The sequence below is a fragment of the Ruditapes philippinarum genome, unplaced genomic scaffold (genome assembly GCF_026571515.1).
Source record: "Ruditapes philippinarum isolate M1 unplaced genomic scaffold, ASM2657151v2 ctg5840_1_1_1_1, whole genome shotgun sequence".
Lineage (NCBI taxonomy): Eukaryota > Metazoa > Mollusca > Bivalvia > Venerida > Veneridae > Ruditapes > Ruditapes philippinarum.
This window is the reverse complement of record NW_026866932.1, coordinates 26,513-47,867: the sequence shown is the minus strand read 5'-3', so window position 1 is coordinate 47,867 and position 21,355 is coordinate 26,513. Positions and strand designations below refer to the sequence as shown.

At 30.2% G+C, this 21,355-nt stretch overlaps 1 protein-coding gene across 1 annotated transcript in view; it reads right to left on the bottom strand.

Moving 5' to 3' along the window:
* The window catches only part of LOC132734264 (cadherin EGF LAG seven-pass G-type receptor 2-like), a 51,479-nt gene that overhangs the window by 16,145 nt on the left and 13,979 nt on the right, over nt 1-21,355 (bottom strand). The window contains exons 2-8 of the mRNA XM_060720968.1: nt 13,628-13,674; nt 10,694-10,835; nt 9,811-9,927; nt 9,284-9,354; nt 5,911-6,126; nt 1,214-1,368; nt 460-584 (exon numbers count right to left, since the gene is read on the bottom strand). Coding sequence (XP_060576951.1) covers nt 460-584; nt 1,214-1,368; nt 5,911-6,126; nt 9,284-9,354; nt 9,811-9,927; nt 10,694-10,835; nt 13,628-13,664 — 863 coding nt within the window. The 5' untranslated portion in view covers nt 13,665-13,674. The remainder of the gene's footprint in view (nt 1-459; nt 585-1,213; nt 1,369-5,910; nt 6,127-9,283; nt 9,355-9,810; nt 9,928-10,693; nt 10,836-13,627; nt 13,675-21,355) is intronic.

The following is a 21,355-nucleotide window of genomic DNA, read 5'->3' as shown; positions in this document are numbered from 1 at the left end:
TATTAAGCATAAAATTGTGCAATTTCAAAAGATCGAGGTATGGATCTAAGGACTTTCACTCCAAATCTATGATCAATGCTAGATCTGCAAATGCAATAATAACTTTATTAAAGATGTACTATGCTCATCTTTGAGTAAAATATTTCAATCAAAGAAATTTATTAAAACCTATGAAATCCTTACTGAATATGTCTAATTTGAATAAAAAAATGAATTAATTATGTATTGGTAGTCTCGTTCCCTTTTACAGGACAAGTAAAGTTGCTCTTTTCTGAAAAACGACACTATATATTCATATTGTGACCACCTATAGTGTGTAGAGTTTTGAACACGAATTACCTACTTTGTGTGAAGTCAAAACATGAGACTGTGTAGCAATTACATCAAATATGAGCATAGTATATCTTGAACATAAAATACTTTTTATTCGGTTTAATAAATACAAAATGCTCAACTTACTTTAAAACAATTGCATAGCTTTTTACAGAGCCTTCCTTTTCATAGTCAAACGTATTGTCAGCCACGGTAGATTTTATTTTTAGGGTGTTACCAACTATTTCAAATAATGCCTTTACATCGTCACTCTGCAAATAAGAGAGGTGCTTAAAGATTTATTTTTGTTCAGAAAGTATTAGTCTTTGGTGCATTTTTTATTAGCTACTAGAAGATCATGTGCGTTTTCATTTTATACATATAAAGTTTCTCCTTAAAATAAACGCAAATCTTCTAGCGCGAATACGCTTCAACGGATAAAAACATCCACATTATATAAGAGACGAATACGGTACCGTATAGAGAGGAATATGGTACCGTATATTCAAGTGCATGACATCTTAGCTGTTTAATACATAGAATTTGAAAACGTGAACAAGAACTATTTAATATATATCCGTCATTCTTGAATTTTATTTCTTGGTTTCTGAAATAACTTATAGAATAGAAGTTAAGTATATTAAAACGTGTCTTAAAACGTGAAGGTATATAATAAAAGAATTATTATATTGTAGAAGGTTTCTGAGGTCATCCATTTTGCTATTTGCGCATGGATTTTTTTATCCCGCTCGACCTTTGGTCTCGCGAGATATCAATTTTTCAACGCTGCTCGTAACAAAGCCCCAAAAGCTTCTACAACATAATATTCCATATATATATATATTAAAATATATCACAAATAAGTATATTTGGTATATTGTGTATTATGAACATCACTTACACTACCCTCCATGCTAAAAATTAAAGAACTATCATCTGAATCCTCATCATTAGCATTTAGTGTCATAACTGAATCTCCGTTTTGAATATTTTCGCACATGTAGATTTTATGTCCGTCCTTTGTGCTATCCGGATCCGGGTCAACAAAAACCGGCGCTTGGATAGAAAAAAATGCAATGTACAGCTTTACTTATTCGTGCATACCACATATTTTTACGCGATTAACAACTATTTAAAAAGATACTCAGTAGTTGTAAACACTGTTCGAATATTTATTTGGTTTACTTAATATAGTTCTGCCCCGTGTCTGCTTAAAGATTCTGTATAACATGTATAAGTATTAAATAATCCTGATTTTAATTTCATTGCTTAATTTGATCGTAATTGGCTAATAATCAAGTTGCATGTAAACAAATTGAAAACAAGGCCAATTTGCAAAGAAACATTCCTATCGGGATTAAGGGAATTACAATACACAAACACACACAGAAAGGGAAAAAAAGAAGTAAATATAAGAAGAACTAATTTAAGGATCAATATTTGGATCAACTGTTAAAGGTGCATATTATAGGTAGAAATTAAAAAGAATCAACAAATCTTTTTGTTTTATTTGATCCTGATCGTGATTCTGACCCTTAAATTTGAGAGAATTCGGCAAGAGGTCAGCTTCCGGGAAGTACCCTAAAACGTAAAATCAGGGAAAAATGATCAACTGCTAAACAATAAAAAAACATGAATAACTGTTCGGCAAATACCAAGAAAAGGAGATTGAATATTCGATGTTATTATAAAAATACTAAAAAGAACTTACTATAGTCTGTCCCATCAAATTTGAATATTCATTTTTTTAAATATAATAGTAAAATAATTTAAATAATATCATGTTAACCCTGAGGCATGTATTTTTTTTTTCATAAATTTATATAGAAACCTGAGGCATGTATTTTTTTTTTCATAAATTTATATAGAAAGGGGAACTGATTCACTACATGTTCAGCATAGGTTTGCTTGTAACCACAGTGTCTACTTTAACTAACTCCCTCGCTAATGAGAGAACACAGACTCGCGTTCGTGGACAATTTAAATTATAAGAATATTATATCATGCTTTCTAGTTTGAGCAACCAAACATAGGCCTATACACTTTAAGCTCGTAAATACAGGTTTAACTTTCCGTCTCACAATTCAACAAAATGTCCAGAAATACTGGCACTGATTTGATATTATTAAGAATAAGTTTGAATTGGAGCGTTCAATAAAGGACATAAGTCTTTTTTTTGTAGACTCAAAGTGTTAAATATTATGTTAATATGAAGGGGAGATAGAGTCAAAGAGAAACACCGAGTGACGTCCTCGATTATTTTAACCTTCATAAAATTTGAAAATATTCAGTGAAAAAACAATTGCATATTTTTTGCGGGAGAAAAAATTCCGCGTATTGTGTAGCTAAAAGAGAAGTATAAACAGAAATCTTGAAAAAACGAGATAATATGTAGGGAAATCATTTCTGAGTAATATATAAAAATAGTTTAATAGTTTAACATAAAATCAGATCGAAGGTTATATGTGAATTAATGAAAGAAGTATTGTACTGTTATAGATTCATGTCATTAATTAAGTGTATTTAAAATTATTTAAATATTATCAAAAATTTTATTGTTGATATATGAATTGAATGTGTAAAGGTATACAAAAATTATTTTTAAATGCCATCAAGACAAATTTATCTCAACGCTTAAAATTATCTGTACGAAATGAGGTAACTAGAATAAAAATCCGGAAACGAAGTGATCCCTTGGAAGCATTAATCACAACAAAATATATCCATAAAAAGCGCGAGGCATTTTTGTTACGTCATATAACTGGTAAATTGTTGTTGACGTAAAAAAGTCTTTTTTCGACATAAATCCATTTTCAAGAGTTATTGGCGTCCGCGCCGAAGCGCGGCGCTCTTATGGAATGAGATCAGATTTTGTGAAAGGGCGACAGCAACTTCTCGAGCCTTTTAGTCGGTCATAATAAAAGCCGAAAATTCCGATCGGTATGAGGGTGCTTGATTTTTAAATAAGAATGAAATGTCGCGATATGTTACAATGAATTTTCGCAATGCAAACATTTACAAATGAAATAACCTTTTCCGTCAATAAATCGCGCTCTTCGGGGTTTTTTATTTATCATTTTGTAGTACACAGTCGGTTATCATGTCATGGTATGTTATTGTTGTACATGTATCCTAGAATGATCAGTTGATGACCTAAATATTCCAAAAACCTATTTATAGATATATCTTTTTATCACTCCTATCGGTAAATGCCGGTCTCTCCCGGTCTATTTTGACCAGGATTTACTAGTGACCGGCGAATAGTACCACACGTTATATTGTCCGGTCTCTCCCGGTTTTGGAGTAGATGTTTGATATCGTTACAATTAGAAAAAAAACAACAATAGCATGTTTCATTTTATCTATATGAGATAAAAACAATAAATATGTACACGGATTTATATGTAATATAAATCCGTGATATGTACAATAATTGAGAAAAAGGTACATTTTTATGGTATTAAAATGACATTATCAACTTTGAACAATTTTATTTAATTATTCAATTTGTTATCCGTGTTTAGTAAAGATGCCGAGGAATTATTCAAAGTTACAAATTAGATTTTATGAATTATTCAATTGATCGATAATTTAAAAAATGATAAAGAAAAATACAATGTACATGTACATGGTTTAAGAATAAACAATATTATATATTGAAAGATAAACCATAATTTACTGACTTTTTCCAGTTAAGCTTTGACTTATAATCGTCGGTCAATATGACAATTGAATTCTTAAAATTTATTTTACAATTTTAATAAAAAAGAGTAGTAAAAACTCAGTATTAAAATAGCACATACACACAAAAAAGAATAAAAGAAAACAATATTCATAAAATTTGTATTTTTTTTTAAATTAAGATTAATAGATATTACAATTATTGTATAATAAACAATTATGCTCAACATGATCAACATGGTAATATAACCAGTGTCATATTTTTACTAACTTAAAGTGTGAACAGATACCTTAAGGGGGTCTTCGCTAATAGCGATAACATGTACATAATAAGGGACAAATGTGTGGTACGTGTTGATCATGCGTTACACATATGGATTATAAATGATTGCATACATGTATATCCGTTGCTATTAATAACCACGATCATAATTAAAGAAATAACAAGTAATATTCTAATCTCTAGCATGCCAATCAAAGTTCATAATGAACAATGTCTTTCGTCCGCTCATTCATAAGTGGTATACATTTCTGGTAGTTTATAAGAATATTTGTAATCATATGTGTACTAGTTCATCTTCACTTGCTGCATTTCTTGCTTGGACGCCCTTTGATGCTTTGCATCAATGCTTTTCTTGTAAACATTGTGATGTTGACAACTAAAATTGATGGGCCGTTCTTGCATAATGGATTTTGAACATACTGAATTATGATGGGTTTCATTTACATATTTCATTTGCTAACCCAGATAACTCCACAAATGGAACAATGTTTTAATAATGAGACGGATTAACAGTTTAAAAAATATGGATCATCTTAAGTGTAGGAGTCTGTCATTCAGGAGTTTTGAAGTAAAAATATGGGATCTACGGAACTGGATAGAAACTGGCAATGAAGAAATCTTCAGAATTTATCGTGACGTTTATAGAGATATCGTCGGGTGCCCTAAATTCGTCCCTGTCCTAGAGTCAACACCATTCCTTTGTATGTCAGAAAGTCTCAACAAATTGTTCTTAACAGAGAAAACAATTGGATATATTTAACATAAGTAAATTTAATGTATCTGCCACATTTCTTCAACATAGCATGCTTGGAGCATTAGAAAATAGATATAGAAAAAGAAGCATTGTAAAATGCTAAGGGTGACGAATCATGGCCACCCGAGGACATATTTCGAAATTCATAGGGATTCTATTCAATTTCTAGATATACTCAATGTGACTCGATTTTCTTGTTGCTTATTTTACATTTCTTAAAGTGTTCCATCATGCATTCCAATTAAACTGTTGCATCTTGTAGATCCAGCTTTGTAAAATAATCATGAAACGATCCAAGAACATCATGTACATTTTAAAAACATGACACATGCTTTCTCCCGTTCATCTTCAAATGAAGAGTACTTCGGCAATGGGTACGGAAAATTAACAACAGAGACTTCCCGTAGAGAAATTAAACTTTCCTTTTACAATAAAAGTAGACATTTGAACGAAAAATCCTGAAAAATCTCGAGGGTGATTTTTTAGTTAACAAAAAAGTTTTTTTTTTATTCAATGTCGTTTTGTTAATTCATACTAGGCAAAAGTTCGTTTCCATTTTTAATGGGGCAAACTATAGTTTTAATTACAACAAGGATAACTGTTCGGCAAATACCAAGAAAAGGGAAAAGGAAATTAAATATTTGATGTTATAATCAGAGTACAAACAAGAGCACCGCTAGACGGAGCATTATATGCCCGAAAGTGTTTTTTAGTAAGAATGAAGCATTTGTAAGGCATGGGAAATAAATAAAGTATATCCAAAGCATTACTATCAAGAACTAATTCACTCTTACAGTAAAATTCCATTTATTACCTTGCATCAAAAACAGTTTGTTCCTATACATTACAAAGTTCATAATTATTTTTAATTTTTATTTACCTGAAAGGCCTGTTACAGTGATAGTCAATGTTATATCTGTCGGAACATTATTATCCTGGTTGGCTCTGTAAAGTAAACACGAAACAAGTGTAAATGCATCTTTTATAAAGTTACTATATATAACACAAAGGTAAGTAGGATCAGTATTGTTCTTAACAATGTATAATGGCCACTTGACTTCTTTTCCCCCAACATTTTGACAGAACTTAACTGTTACTTCAAGAACAATATAGTGATACATTCTAAAACTAGAATATGATAATACATTCTGAAACTCGGAAATGATGAGCATGAATATACTTCATGTCATTGGCACAACCTCAGCAAGTTTGTATATGACATTGCTTTTACATGATTATGAATTGTTTTTATATACAGGATGATGCATCTTTATTGTATCTTCAACGGAAAATCGAGTTTGCTGACGTTAACATATTGCTGTTTATGGTAGCAGACGTTTGGTTTGAGTAATCATACATTGCGATGAATATATTCTTTGCTAGAAGATGGATTTTCGTGTCCTAAGAATTGACTTGTATATACTGTTTCAATGCCTTAACCGGGGAAATGTGTCATAGGGTTTAATTATTTGATAAACGCATTATACACGTAAATGATATATATCCACTTACATTAACTAAACATACACCAGCTGTACACTATTTATAAAAGTACCTTATCTAAATGATTATATACACGTATTTAAATTAATATCAATCATACACTTATTGATAACAATAATATAAAATATTATTAACCACGTAAATATAAACAGATTCTAAAGATATTATGGACTAAATTGATATGATTGGATACGATAATGATTTCTTTTGGCACATGAGTCGGTTAAAAAATCTGAATGTTCATTGGGTTTTTTTTCTATTGGTTTGTTTGTTTCCTTACAATACAGGTAAAAACATATATACCCGGGGGACAGTTAAAATTTTTTTTACTTTCAGTGTTTTAAAACCTGTTTCCCTTGAATTAAAAATGAGATCGATAAAAATCCGGTGCACACTAAACGTCCCCCTTTGCACTACACGGGTCCTTCCCCATCGCAAAAAATTGCGAACCTACGGGGAGATGGGGAAATTTAAAAAAACTAAAAAAAAAAAAAAGAAAAACTAGTAAAATTTTTAAGTGCTATATACTTGCTTTTACACCGCCTCCCAATTTTTCATAGAATGATATTCAAAATAAATTGGTGTTCTTTTGCTGCTTTTTTCCAGCAAAAGTGCCCTTTTTGCATGTCAAAGGGGTACTTTTTTACAAATTTGGCAAAATGGGGTCCCGAAGGGAAATGCCCGGTTTTCGACAAAAAATTAAAAAAATGGGTTAAAGGGCTGAAAAATTAATTCGTTTTCATTAATGTGTGCAAATTTATAACATAAAAAAATATGTTTAAAACACAAATTTTAAACTCAATTAAAATTTTTAAATATAAAATATAATTTTTAAATATTCATATGGGGTTACATACTTTTTAAAAATCCTTTGATCGGTTTCTTAATTAAAAAATTAAATGTATATAATAAAATTTTAAATTTTAAAACTTTTTTGTATGAACGGACATTTTAAAATTGGGGAAATCGCAAACCTTCCATCATGTAGTTTAATTGACTTGAACATTGAAATTTTAGATGAATTTTATATGTTTTGTTGATTAAATCTTTTTAATTCATCTCTTTGTTTTCTCAGTTGAGTTTTAAATTGCTTTCCCCCGATTCTATTTTTTGGAAATTAAAATGATGACATGTAAGTATTAGCTAAAATTCTTGTATTTTTCCGTTTCTTTATTTTAAACCGGGCAAATACAGTTCCCCCATTTTTAATAATAACTTTTTCCCCCACCTTTGATGTAAGTAATTCCCTTTTCAGACAAGACGTACCCCCTTTGCACCCTATCAGTTTTTCTACTTTTTGTTTTGATATTAAAATCCTTAAAATTTTCCGACATATTGCCCCAAAAATCTCACTTTAAAAACAGAAAAACCCATACAGTTGCTAAAGCAGCATGTTAAGTAATGATCTGTTAAAAGACGTATACACACAATTCTATTCGGGCCGATTTTTAAATATTTTTAATATATCAAATTTTTTAAAATTTTAAAAAAACCCATTTTGATGAAAAAAAACCAACAACCCTAAGTTTTATTTGTAAAAATGTAAATTTTTTAAAAAAGAATTACAACTTTTATAAAAGAAAAATACTCTAAACATTAAATTTAATATTTTTCCCGTAGGTACTTTTTAACGGTCAAACGTTTCAAGTTGCTGACAAATTGGACAGAAACACCATTACGCCGTTTTATCTAAGAAAAGGGGTCCAGTTTTCCCATTTGTCCTGTCGCTAGTATTCAATAATAAAAAAATAAAAAAATCTCGTTATAAATTACAAACACAAGTGACTTATAATAAGTAACAAAGACAAACATATCACAATTAGCAACAAACACAGATATCTTATAAAAAACAAACTCAAATATATTTAGCAACAAACACAAAATATCTTATTACAAGCAACAAACACAAACTTATATCTCATAATAAGCAAAATCAAACATAAGTATCTTTTAAAAACAAACTCAAATGTATTATATTAACCAACAAACACAACAATCTTACCATAAAACACAAACACAAATATATCTTATTATAAGCAATAAACACAAATATCGTATAATAAGCAACAAACATAAATGTATTATTATAAAATAAGAAACAAACGTAAAAATATCTCATAATAAGCAAAACACAACAATAAAAAACGCAAAAATATCTTATAGGAAACAAACTCAAATATATGATATCAGTAAGGAAAACACAAACACTTTTAATATAAAAAACAAATAAACAAAAATTAAATTGTAAATTAAAACAACAAAACCAAATTTTAACTGACCAAAGGGTATTTTAAAAATTTTCAAATTTTTAAGTTTTTTTGAACTTTTTTTGAAAACCTAATTGTCAAAATTTTAAAAATTTGGTTTAAATATTCATTAAGCTCATTTGCGAAACAATTAAAATGAATTTATTAAATCATTTTCAGTGGGCTTCCAAAAACCAACCATACTGGGTCAATAAAAAACATGGGGGATGCATTGGGGGCTCAAAATCATGCCCCTGATTGGGGGGGGCAAACACCAACACTTTTTTCTTTAGGGTTCCTCCAATAAATTTACAAAAGAATTATTTGCGCGATACTGTGGAAAAAAAAAAATTCACGAGGGAAAATAGAAAAATCAGATTTATAGTATAATATTTGTAACCGTTACTACCTTTTACAAAGATGTTTATCTAGGACATATCTCATACATAATATAACCCATTCTTAAAACGAATTTTTGAAGAATAAAGTATTTTAAGTATTTACCAGGTGATTGATCTGTGAATGTGATAGTTATGGTTAAATCTGATTGTCCCTGATCTGACTGATACTTTGCTCTGTAAAATATGCAATGTATAAACAGTGAATATTGATAGCCGAAAATTGTTACAAAAATGTTGTTGCCCTTTGGATAAGATTTGTCTCGGTTAAATAAACGTTGTGTTAAATATTTTTACCTCGCATTTTCCAGACCGTTATTTTGTAATAGTGTGATTTAATTATGTGTATAAAAAGCCAAAACCATGTACAAAGAATCAAAATCGAACGTTCTAAAGGTATTTAGGGTTGCTATAAAGAGAACTGTTTCCTATGTATGAGTGTAAGAAAAAAAAACAAACACAAGAGTTTTAGAAACACACACAACACCGTGTATCAGGTTTTTTTTTCCGAAAGGATCTAATTTTTGCTATATTCGCGTACACTGCATATCGCAGAAAATATATTCGCTAAACTTTAGTTGAATTTCATACAGGGATGTTGCGAATTTCTGTAATTTGATAACAATTACATACCTTACAACAACAACATACGAAGATTGGGATACGGAACCCGCCGCACACGTAAGAATTGGATCAGAAGCAAAGTTCGCACCAATAGTAAATCCGGCATTCGGGGTTTGAGACTCTACACTGTTAAGGTAATACAACAAAAAGAAACATATAATTACACATTGTCGTTCCATTATTTAAACGACAAAAATGAAGAAAAGAACAACAAAAGTTGAACAACCAACCAAACAAAAGTGCCATGGCATACCGGTATGTATAAATATACTTTGTTATTCAATTAATCTTTAATTTTTTTTAATAATGAGCATTGTTCAATAACATGTTTTTTCATCCATGCTTAGCGACATTTACATTGTTAAAAAAAGTTGTTTCGTAAAACTGGAAGGACTTTCGTTTCCAAATAATGCCAGTTGAATAAAACAATTGAGATACAGTAGCCGTGTATTAACATTTAATTTAATTGGTAATGAGCATTTAGTTAAATAATATTGACTTATCAATAATTACCTTATTCATAACTGGATGTGCAAAGTTAAAATGGTAAAAACATGCTGAGGAAGGAAACACTTGACATTCACTTAATAAATGTCCAATATGAAATATTAGTCACAGCCTATATGCATCAAGAAAATTTAACAATATCTACATGAATCTTTTGCCTTTTTGTCATAAACAAATAGAAAGTGCAAGGTTCAAAGTGTGATTAAAAAAATGGAAATAGAGAAATATCTCGAGAGTAAAGTGAACATTAGTACAAAAGGCAAAGATTGCAGACTCGTTTAAACAGAGTCTGTCCGTGGTGAAAAAAAGCAAAAGATGTAACCTCGCCCACGCACCCTAGCACCGGCTTAATTTGTAAACAATCTTCAATAAAATAAAAACTAACGAGTATAAAACAGTGTCGCCAGTCTCTGACGTTGCAGATAAGTCGGTGATTTCTGTACAATCTGAAGACGTCTTAGTGAATGATGTTCCTGTGTTCCAGGTTGGCGGGTCCTGTCCTGTTGTCGATTGAATAACAGCAAACACTAAAATTATAAAATTAATTTAAAGCATAACAGTATCATTTAAAGGTGGTCAAACGCTTCTAGTATTCATTTCTGGTGAATAAATGTAATCCCTCATCCTACCTAGTAAATGAACTATTCTGTTCTGCAATGATAAAATGAATGACGAAATAAAGAGACATGTTACTTAAAGTGGATTGGTCTACACAAGATTTTATCCGGGGCTAGGCAATGCATGTTTTTCAAAGCTTACTCATCACCCCGCCCCGTGACAAACTTTTAATAATATTTTTTAGTTAACGGTGCACTACTGTTCACAATAGATAAGTCAATCTGTTGGACTTATTTTTCAAAGCTGTAGCTTTAAAATTTGTTGGTATCACTGGAATAGCTGGGAAATCCCATGATATTTTGAAATAAGTTTTATCAAGTTTATTGAGATACTTTCTATGAAAATGAGCATTTATATGATAAAAATATATTTTTTGTCTGTTTGTTTGTTTCTTAAGTATTTACGTCATACCGATACAGTATATGTTCCAGCTTTACTGTTGGAGGAAGACCCCAGGTGTCCTTCGATCCGTGCATTATTTCAGGCACGAACGGGAATCTGAGTAGAACCACGGTGACCGTATATTTTGTTCAAACCACAAGAAGAGCTGCAATGTCCACTTTATTCGTAAATAAGAGAGACGCTTTATATCGACATATGCAAAACCAATGACAGATTTTAATGTATAGTGATAATGAAAAAAAAACACAACATATATTTGCTATCAAATGAAAATATTGTAAAATATTCTGCCAAAGCCTGCTTATGAGGCGCAAGTTATTATATAAGGCTATTTTACACTATGAACATGTATCATAGTCAAACTTTGAATATTATTTAGGATGCGTTTGTTTTATATGTGAAGCATAAGTTTTATTGCTGCCACATATTTCCGCTTTTGACTGTTTGAAATGTTTGTTTTGTTACTGATGATCATATTCTTAGTCTCTTATAACTCTTTTGGAGAGGTTTGGTACATTGTACACGTATTTCTTTTATAACTTTATTAAAATGTATTAATATACATGTATGTACAAAAGTGTTTGTTTGTTTGATTGGAATTACGTCACATCGACACAGTATAGGTCATTTGGCGACGTTCCAGCTTTACTGTTGGAGGAAGACCTCAGGTTCCCTTCCGTGCATTATTTCAGGCATGAACGGGCACCTGAGTAGAACCACCGACTTTCCGTAAGCTAGCTGGATAGCTTCCTCACTTGAAAGAATCCAAAGTCCCTGTCGGGATTCGAACCGACAGCGGTGAGGGGCAAGTGGTTTGAAGTCAACGACCTTAACCACTCGACCACGGACGCCCCACAAAAGTGAGACCTAAATGAACAAATTGTCATGTCTTGTTTACATGTTATTGGATGGTGTATCTCACATTTACCAACAATATCCATATATAATTCTTCCAAAAGTTTGTGTCATGTATGTGAATACTATCAGTACAGGTTAATACAGACCTTCCGTTATGGACCACTTTAATTTAAACATGTGCAGTTGTCGACAAAAATGTATCTTTTACAGTCTGATATACATTTTTATCTTCTTTAATTATATTACTTGTACAAATACATTTATTTTTCGCATGGTGGACTGGAAAGCCAAAAAAACTTAAATGATGATAACTTCCATCAAATAGTCTCTATTAATATGCTCATAATAATAGAAAAAGCCTAATATCAGTGTCTAAATAAACGAAGAACGATCATTTCGAAATTGGTGTTTGAGCGTCAATACAGTTATATAACGTATGAAAAAAAACAACAACATTAGTTTGATTGAATCATATAAAACATGCATTGATCGTTTGTTGGAGGAATATAATTGAACCTCAGATAAGCAAACGTGTACGATAATTTAAGCTGCAAATCAGTTTTCATGACTCATTTAGATATTGAAAATACAAAATTATATTAGAAAATATCTTCTTAATACATGTATATATCTTACCTAAAATGACAAGAAACGCTAGGTGTAAGAATATACATGATATAAGAATCTTACACCGGCTGCCGGTACAGACAGGGATATCTAGCTCAAGGTGACTGTTTACGGCGATAACGAGTCTCTGCCGAGTTTCCGCTAAAAAGTTACCGAGAGCTAGATATTCCCGTCTGTACCGACAGCCGGTGTTTGATTTTTTTCTTTTTATTCTCATTACGCACTTTTTTCTTAAATAGTAGCGTATGAACGTACAACTTCATTCATGACGGTTAATTGACGTCATCCTAAGAACGCAATTCATTCATAAAACATGTAAAAGGCGCGCAGCAATGACGTCATTTAAAGCACACGACTTGTATTACATGGGGGTGTAAGACAGGGTTTTCTAGCACCGGTAGATAATCCTGTCTGATATGCAAGAAATACACTTATCTTAACATAAAATAGTTTTAACATAGTTTAACTGATACAACAGTAATATCTTTTTACATCGAATTGCACTGCCGGGTGTTCTTAATTCGACCCTACAGTCAACACATACAATTTTCTTTTCGCTCCGAAGTAACATAAGATGTCCGTTTGAAAGAATGTTATAACATTAGTTTAAAAATAAAAGTGAATTTCATGTATTTGTACACTTTCTTGAACATAAAAAGTTCAATATATTAGATTTAGTGTATCAAACTTGCACTGTGAAAATGTTTATGGTAACAAATCAGGGCCTCCTGTGGAAATATTTATTGAACGAATCTACACAGCCTCGCAAGAACTTTTAAAAATTGATTCAAAAGAAATAGAAAACGTTACATACCTGCAAACATAACACGAACATGAAATGGTACAACCATCTTATGTAGTCTGAAAGAAATAAGATCACATAGTTACATATTACGATATAAGAAGACGATCTTGTGTGTAATTACAATTTATTTTATATGTACCTACAAGGGCTATTTACAAAGTTTGAGAAGAAACGTTCCTAGTAGCTTTTTGTGTAGATTCAATCAAAACATTGACATTGTGGAGATATTTTCATTTTATCAAAAAGTAAGCAAATTGATAACCGGAAAAGGAATTTAGTTGCATGATATAACGAAAACTGAAACGTCGACACCAACGTTACGCAACGGCCCTGCATTGGAATGCACGTGACACCTAGTAACATCCATGAGTTAATTAATTAGGAGGGACCATTCTAAGTGCTGATGGTTGCGAGCGTTGGCGTTTACTAGTACTGGCATAGAAAATTTCGTTATGTATATTACAGAGTGCAAGATAGTGAGCGCAGTGGTGCGGATGAAAAATGAATAAGCAGGGGGTGTAATAGTTGATTTACGATGTCTGAAGAAAGACAATTAGGAAGAAAATATTATTAAGGATAAAGATCAGCTTATTCAATCCATTACACAAATGTACTTTCAAAATCAAACATTTGTTCCTAATAGTCGTAGTAAGGTTTTGGAACGATAGACAGTTGGAGTTAAAGCAGACGTGATTCTCGACGTTAAGGGTCTTTTTGTCCCCTTCTTTATGAGCAAGAAAGTAGCTTTCTTTTCAGCGTATTGTAATTATATATTTTGTCAGTGAAATAAAATTATAAATTAGAAAATGAGACGGTTATAGGGACACAAAACAAAATAAGACAGAATGATGTAGAAAACATTGGAACCTGTCCGAAGTCCTAAAGAAGGAAGAACCGAGCAATCAGGTAAAAGATTTGTTAATTTTTTCCTCAAGAAGTGCAGAGGGATGCTCCTCCAACAACAAGTCACGTAAGAATTATCTTTGATATTCAAACCTGCTAGTTTTAATTTTCATATATTTCATTAAAGGTATAAAATATGTGTTCATATTTGTTTACAAGAGTTTCTAGATCTAGAAGATGCATTTGACCCGCGTGAATTTCGATAGTATACTAGCTGGATCCCGTCTAGTTAAAATTCATGACAGCAACAAATAAATATATTTGATTACTGGCCCTTTAATTACGTACCTCAAGTGGACCCGGTATTCTTCTATGTAAAAATATGTATATTTGTATCCATAAGTAATATAACTAGCCACTTGTAACTTTAAAGAAGAATTCAACCACTCGCGCAATCATATGGCAGGGTATTAACGCAAAAAATATATCTTGCTTTATTACGTTACATCGTGCTTTCCAACTTGTACATCTTGCATTCTGACTTGTACATCTTGCATTCTGACTTTTACATGTTGCTTTCTTACATGCACATTCTGCTTTCTGCTGTGTGCGTCTTGCTTAATTGTATGTTGATATCGTTATTTAACAATCAATTATTATTCATTTGTTGATCTGGTATATTAATTCAAAAACTTAACCTGCAACTGTTTGTATTTTGGTCTATTTACTCAGCTTGAATGACAAATGTCATAAGGTAGAAATACGAATAGCCGAAAGCCGAATGCAGCAAGCATAAATACGACGCGACTTCTGGTGTAATAATATGTGACACCCAAAAAGGTGGCGCTACAGTTATATTCTCGGTAAAGTCCGTATGGCGGTTAGGATTCAGTTTACCAAACGTCCCTTTGTTTTAAAATTTCTATTTCCACTATGGAGGAAATAAAGTAAACATATATTCAAAACGATTTAACCATTTTTTTTGTATTTATTACTGAAACTCTTTGGGTCAAGTTATATTCATATATATAGATTATTCATAATATATAGATTTTAAAGGTGCGAGGGATGTGAACTATATCGTACATTCCGAATACAAAAAAAATAGAATTATACAAATATTTTACCTATTCTTAAAATCCATGCTGTTTAAAAAAATGTTTTTTTCTATTCATATTATCAAAAGCTTTAGTTTTTTTCTTGTTATAGTTTCCAAACAGACATGATTTGGCAACAAAGCTGAGTCATTATTTGCTTCTTTTTCGATTTGGCAATAAGTACAATTTTAGTGACTGAATATTGTAAAGAAGTCAAAATACATTTGTATTACACACCTCTACCTTTATGACAAATTATTTCACAACCAATGCTATTTTCTTTATGTTCCTTTTTTCTCTTTTTTTTCATTTTTTTAGTTAATATATAATTCTTTAACTTATTTATCATAAGCGTTTAAAATGAGTTAGGGTCAAATTAAATAAAATGTTTGATGTATTCAGATTAGGACATCCCTCTCTAGGAACTTATTGAAACAGTAACACTTTACAAGCGTGTCAGGTGTAGAGATACCTTAGAAGTAAATATCAAATTATCAAAATACAAAAATGAACTTACCTTGCTATTTTGTTGAAGAGTTCGGTCCATGCAAACAAATATTATTTATACATTTAAAGGTTTTAAGAAGTCCCAGTGCTAAACACTATCAATACAAAACATATAATTTATATATGTTTTTTTATTTAATATTCAATTATATTCAAATGGTTAAAAGTTTTTTTATATTATCTTGAGGTGGAAGATAATTTTGACCTATTACTTTTAACATTTTTAACAATCACAATTACTTTTTTCAGTGAAATTGTACCGTATTTGTATGAGCAAACTGTTGAATATATCTGAGATTTCTGCATGATACTTCATGGTACAATATTGAACATTCAAAACATTTAAATATCTCGCATTTACAACGACTGACAATATACGTACTAGGTTTATGTTATTTATAAATACATTTGTATGCCACAGTAAAAATATCAATTATCTTCGTAAGAGTTATTTTATATCATTTATAAAAGCATGGCAATTTGAACATAAACATCAGGTTAAAATAGTTTTATAAAATAACGCCCACTTACTAAAACATATAATGCTATTCTTTCAAAAGTTAACAGATATTAGTTCGAAACATATTCTAATAGACTAGTATAGTCGTGCTAACAATTTTACATAAAGTCATTTTTCAAAGATAACATGTAAACTATTACTTGAATTTGAATCTGCTTTCTTTTCTTAAAATATTTTTCTAAAGTGTGCAATTATAAAAAAAACTTGTTACAGACAGGAACAGTCTACTTGTCAAATTGATTGTTTCTCTGTTTCCAACCCCCCAAAAAATGTAAAAAGTAGTTTTGAAGAATTTGTATCAGGTCTTAAGCATGGGAACCCTACCCGTTTCATTTTAAGGAACATGTTACTATCATAGAATACGTTAATGGACGCATGTTTACTTTTTGAGTTATCATTGTTTTTACTATCAATGTCGACAATAGCCAAATAATGATTATCTTGGAAACAAAGAATAAGGTGCATCATCCCAATTATGTGTCATTTCCACATACATGTATCAAATTATTTTTTCTATAAATTCGATAAAACAGGATGCAGAGAGTTTATTTCTAACTAAGAACAATTAATTTTTTACTATTTCCGCTAATAAAACAAACTATTTTTTATTAAAAAGGATAGTAAATGGCATCGCATAATCTTCATCCCTATGGTCCTCTATCTATTGTTTCAAGAAGGAAAAAGTAAAAATAGATTAAAGGGAGACACAGGCAAAATTTTCATTTCTTAGTTTTGAATTTTCCATTCATTATTCTGTAAATATCCTCAAAATGAATACACTAGGCAGTCAAAGGAACAAAACTTTTCTCCATATAAAGAATCAAATTGTAGTTTCCTAACTTGACCCGCGTTGGTCAGGTTAGAGCGATAAGATTTCACAATAGTTGTCACAGTGAACTCTGAAAACGTTAAAGACATGCCAAAATGAATGACTTAGACTTGTTTCAATCATACAATATTCACAATATCTGTTATTGTATTTTTTTTTGTTCAAGTCACATGACTTGTTTTAAAAGTATTCGGTGATTCTGTTGGCGTCTAGATTTCGTTCAACATACATAGATATATTTACACTTCAAACCCAAGATATGTAGAATTAATACAGAAATTCATGCTGGGACTTTAAGAAATGGCATTTTAACGTGATTTGATTACACAAGATCAATTTAATATTTTTGTTATTATTTTGCCTAAGTATCCCTTTAAAGGATAAATCTAAGATTTTCATATACTCAATTACATTGATAAAATAGTTAATCATAGTAATGTAATAATTTTTCATATCAATTGTTAAAGTAATTGTTGGATTTTCTTCTTTTTTATGCTTTCTTTTTGTTTTGCTTTTATTTTTCTGCCTGCTGTCGGACTTTTTAAGGTTTAATTAACACGTATATTTATTTCGCATAACCGCATGTTGTATTTCATTACCTTGAGTTTAAATAAAGTTTTCTATCTGTGTTCCTTGCAAGCAGTATAATTAACTGGATTGTGTGCTCGCTTTAGTCATAAATTAAAACGTCTCGGACCTTTGACCCAGCCGGGTAGATTCCGTATAATAACGAAATGCTTCATCATGTTAAGTAAGTTCCTTTTCCATTTAAAATGTTTCGTATTAGTTAAAAAATTATATCCTTGAGGCATTGTATATAGTCGATTATCAGATACATAGTGTCAAATTTGACACTGAAACTTCTAATATATCATAATAAACAATATGTGATAAAAAATATGTTTTCAAAACAAGTAGAATTATTTCAATAATGTTTTGTGGAGTCATCTGTTTGTCATGTGGTCTATTTTGATGTTGTTCTGCATTAAATGTATTCATCTATTATGGTTATGTAACTAACAGGATAATAATCAAAGAAACTGTTGCTTTATATAAACAATGTTTATGAATTCTTACATCCGAAACAACACGCACTTAAAACTGGTATATTGTTAAATGAGGGTTTTATATATTTGATTGAAATGTAATTAATATATGAAATAAAATAATTATTCATTTCACTTAAATATAACAACAGCAAGAGAAATACTGTCATCAGGATAGTACCAACTATTTTCATTTAATTCTTCCAATTGTATTTGAACTGGAATTCTATAAAACATCAAATCGCTAAGAATGCGAAGAAGATAGGAGACTGAAATATCTTTGAATTATACCACATTAATAGTGAAAAATATTGAAACGTTATCGTTTATATTTAAATATATTTTTTCTTTCATTTTCTTTATCAAATTTTCATTTTATTATATTTTTTATTTTATTTTATATTTTTTCATTCTTATTATCTTTATAATTTTTTTTATTATTATTATAACTATTATTATTATTATTCATTTATATTATTATTATTATTATTATTATTATTATACATTAAAAAGAGTTAGAGAATGAAATAGATAAGAATAAAACAAACAAAAAAGAACGGAATAAAGAAACAAGGGAGGGAAGTATTCAATGAATGAAAACCATAAAAAACCATAGTTACGTTTTAAAAGATAAAAATATTTTACAGTCATTAAAGTCAAAAAACCATTTGATAAATATAAGTATATACATACCCGTGACATATACATGTATTTATCAGAGTCAATCCATGCATTTAATGAGGATTTTAGGACTCTTGTGGTATGTAGAGTAAGTCATACGATTTTAACTAAATGAATAAAAGAAATATGATCACAAATTCGTAATTAAAAGAGACAGACAATACATAAAAAATACAAGCTAAACTTAGTAAATCATCACAATTGAGATTGAGATGTCTAGTTTACCCCATAAAAATAACGCCAAGGACATTAAACAACTTTTTACAAGTTTTGTTGACCTTTTTTTCTGACGAAAACGCTTGACTTATTTCCATACCACATCTTATTACGCCTCATATGAAACTTGGATTTCATTTCTCTTTTCAATAAGCAAATACATTCAATGATAAAATATATATGTAATGCTGTTTTTTATGTTAAAAAAAGACTAACGTCACAATTGATATTTTTAGAGACGTCTTTAATTAATTAATCAATTAATCAAAAAAATTTTTATTTATTTATTTATCTATTTATTTATTTTGATCAATGCATCGTTATTATTGCTCACGCAACTGTCATGACAAACCAAAGTTACTATATTAGAATATTTTTATTCTGTACTTGACATCCATCCTAAGAAATAGCAGGCATTATCTTGTTGTTTATTATTTCTAAACCCCGTGTAAAGGCATCGACATACAGGGATAGCCAAAAGATCGAATTCCCGCTAAATGTCCAAGCACATCGGATTGGGCATATTCCCGGCAATTTTGGAGCAAATTCAAAACTACTGCATTGATCAAGCGATACGGAGATTGAATATATAAAACAAAAATAAAAGGTTACCATTTCTTTACGGATCTTTCTCAAAAGCTAGTTTACAATCATTATATCTTGAATAAGTCAAGTCAATAGATTGTGAGCAAACATCAGTATATACACACCCGTCACATACATTTATTAGAGGTAATTCATGCGTTTAATGATGATTTGAAGGCTGACGCGGTATACGGATATAACATAATGATATAAAAAATAAGAATGACAAAAAATTGAAAGATAACATAAAATACGACTACACCCAGATTATCATTACAATTGAGATCGTGTCTAGTTTATCCATTAAAAATCACGCACGGACACAGTTGAACAACTATTTACAAATTTTGTTGACCTGTCTTTCTGAATAAAACATTTTTCCTATTTCAATACGCTAACATACGAGGGGTTATCCAAAACTTCGTGGACTTTTTAAATATCTCTTGAACGTCAACGTGTATTGTAATGAAATTTTATAAGCATACATTGTATAATATAATCATGAAACAGTTATTTGCGTCAATAAATAATGACTTTATATTGCTTTTAAATAAGCACATACAAGGCACCCGGCGCACTTGTAGAAAATCGCAGTTAGTCATTTTTTTTTTGCTTAAGAAATAATAATAAACATAGAAAATCCGCTAAACATCGCATGTTTATTCTATGATGTCATTTAAGTAATTCTTTAAATGGACGTCATTTCCGTTAATTTTTGTTGAAATCGCTAGAAACGCCGACGCCAATATTGTTTACAACGGGAAAATGACGGACACTCAGAAATTAGAAAATTGCCTGTGTAACGTTGAAGCACAAGTTGTATACGTTATTATGACGTTGACGTCAATAACTGTTTGGAGTGCGCCGCTGTCGCCGGCATGTTTTTATGTAAAATTAAATATTGTTGTAATATAAAAGGCTACTAACATGAGTTTTCTTCTGTTTATTTGTTATTTATTTTTCTACGCGGTGTAAGAATTTCAAATAAATATATATCAAATATATTCTACGCAACAAAGAAAGTACACGAATGTTTGGATAACCCCCGTACATTTTAAAGAAATTAGGTTTTTATAAGTAAAAGCATTTAATGTGAATATATATACAAATATAATATTATAAAATCCGTTTCAAAAAAGACCAATGTCACAATAGCTATTTTAGAGAAACGTTTATTTATTTTATTATTATTTCATTATTTATTTTATTAATTGATTAATTAATTTATGTATTTATTTACTTATTTATTTATTTATTCATTTGTTCATTTATTTATTTATTTCGACCAATGCATCTATATTTCATTTTTGTTTGAAACTATTGAATGTTGTTTTTAAGGCACTGCAAGGTGAATTTAGATTTGTCTTCTTTTGTTCATGAAACAACCGTCTAATATTGCCCGATGTTTTTGTC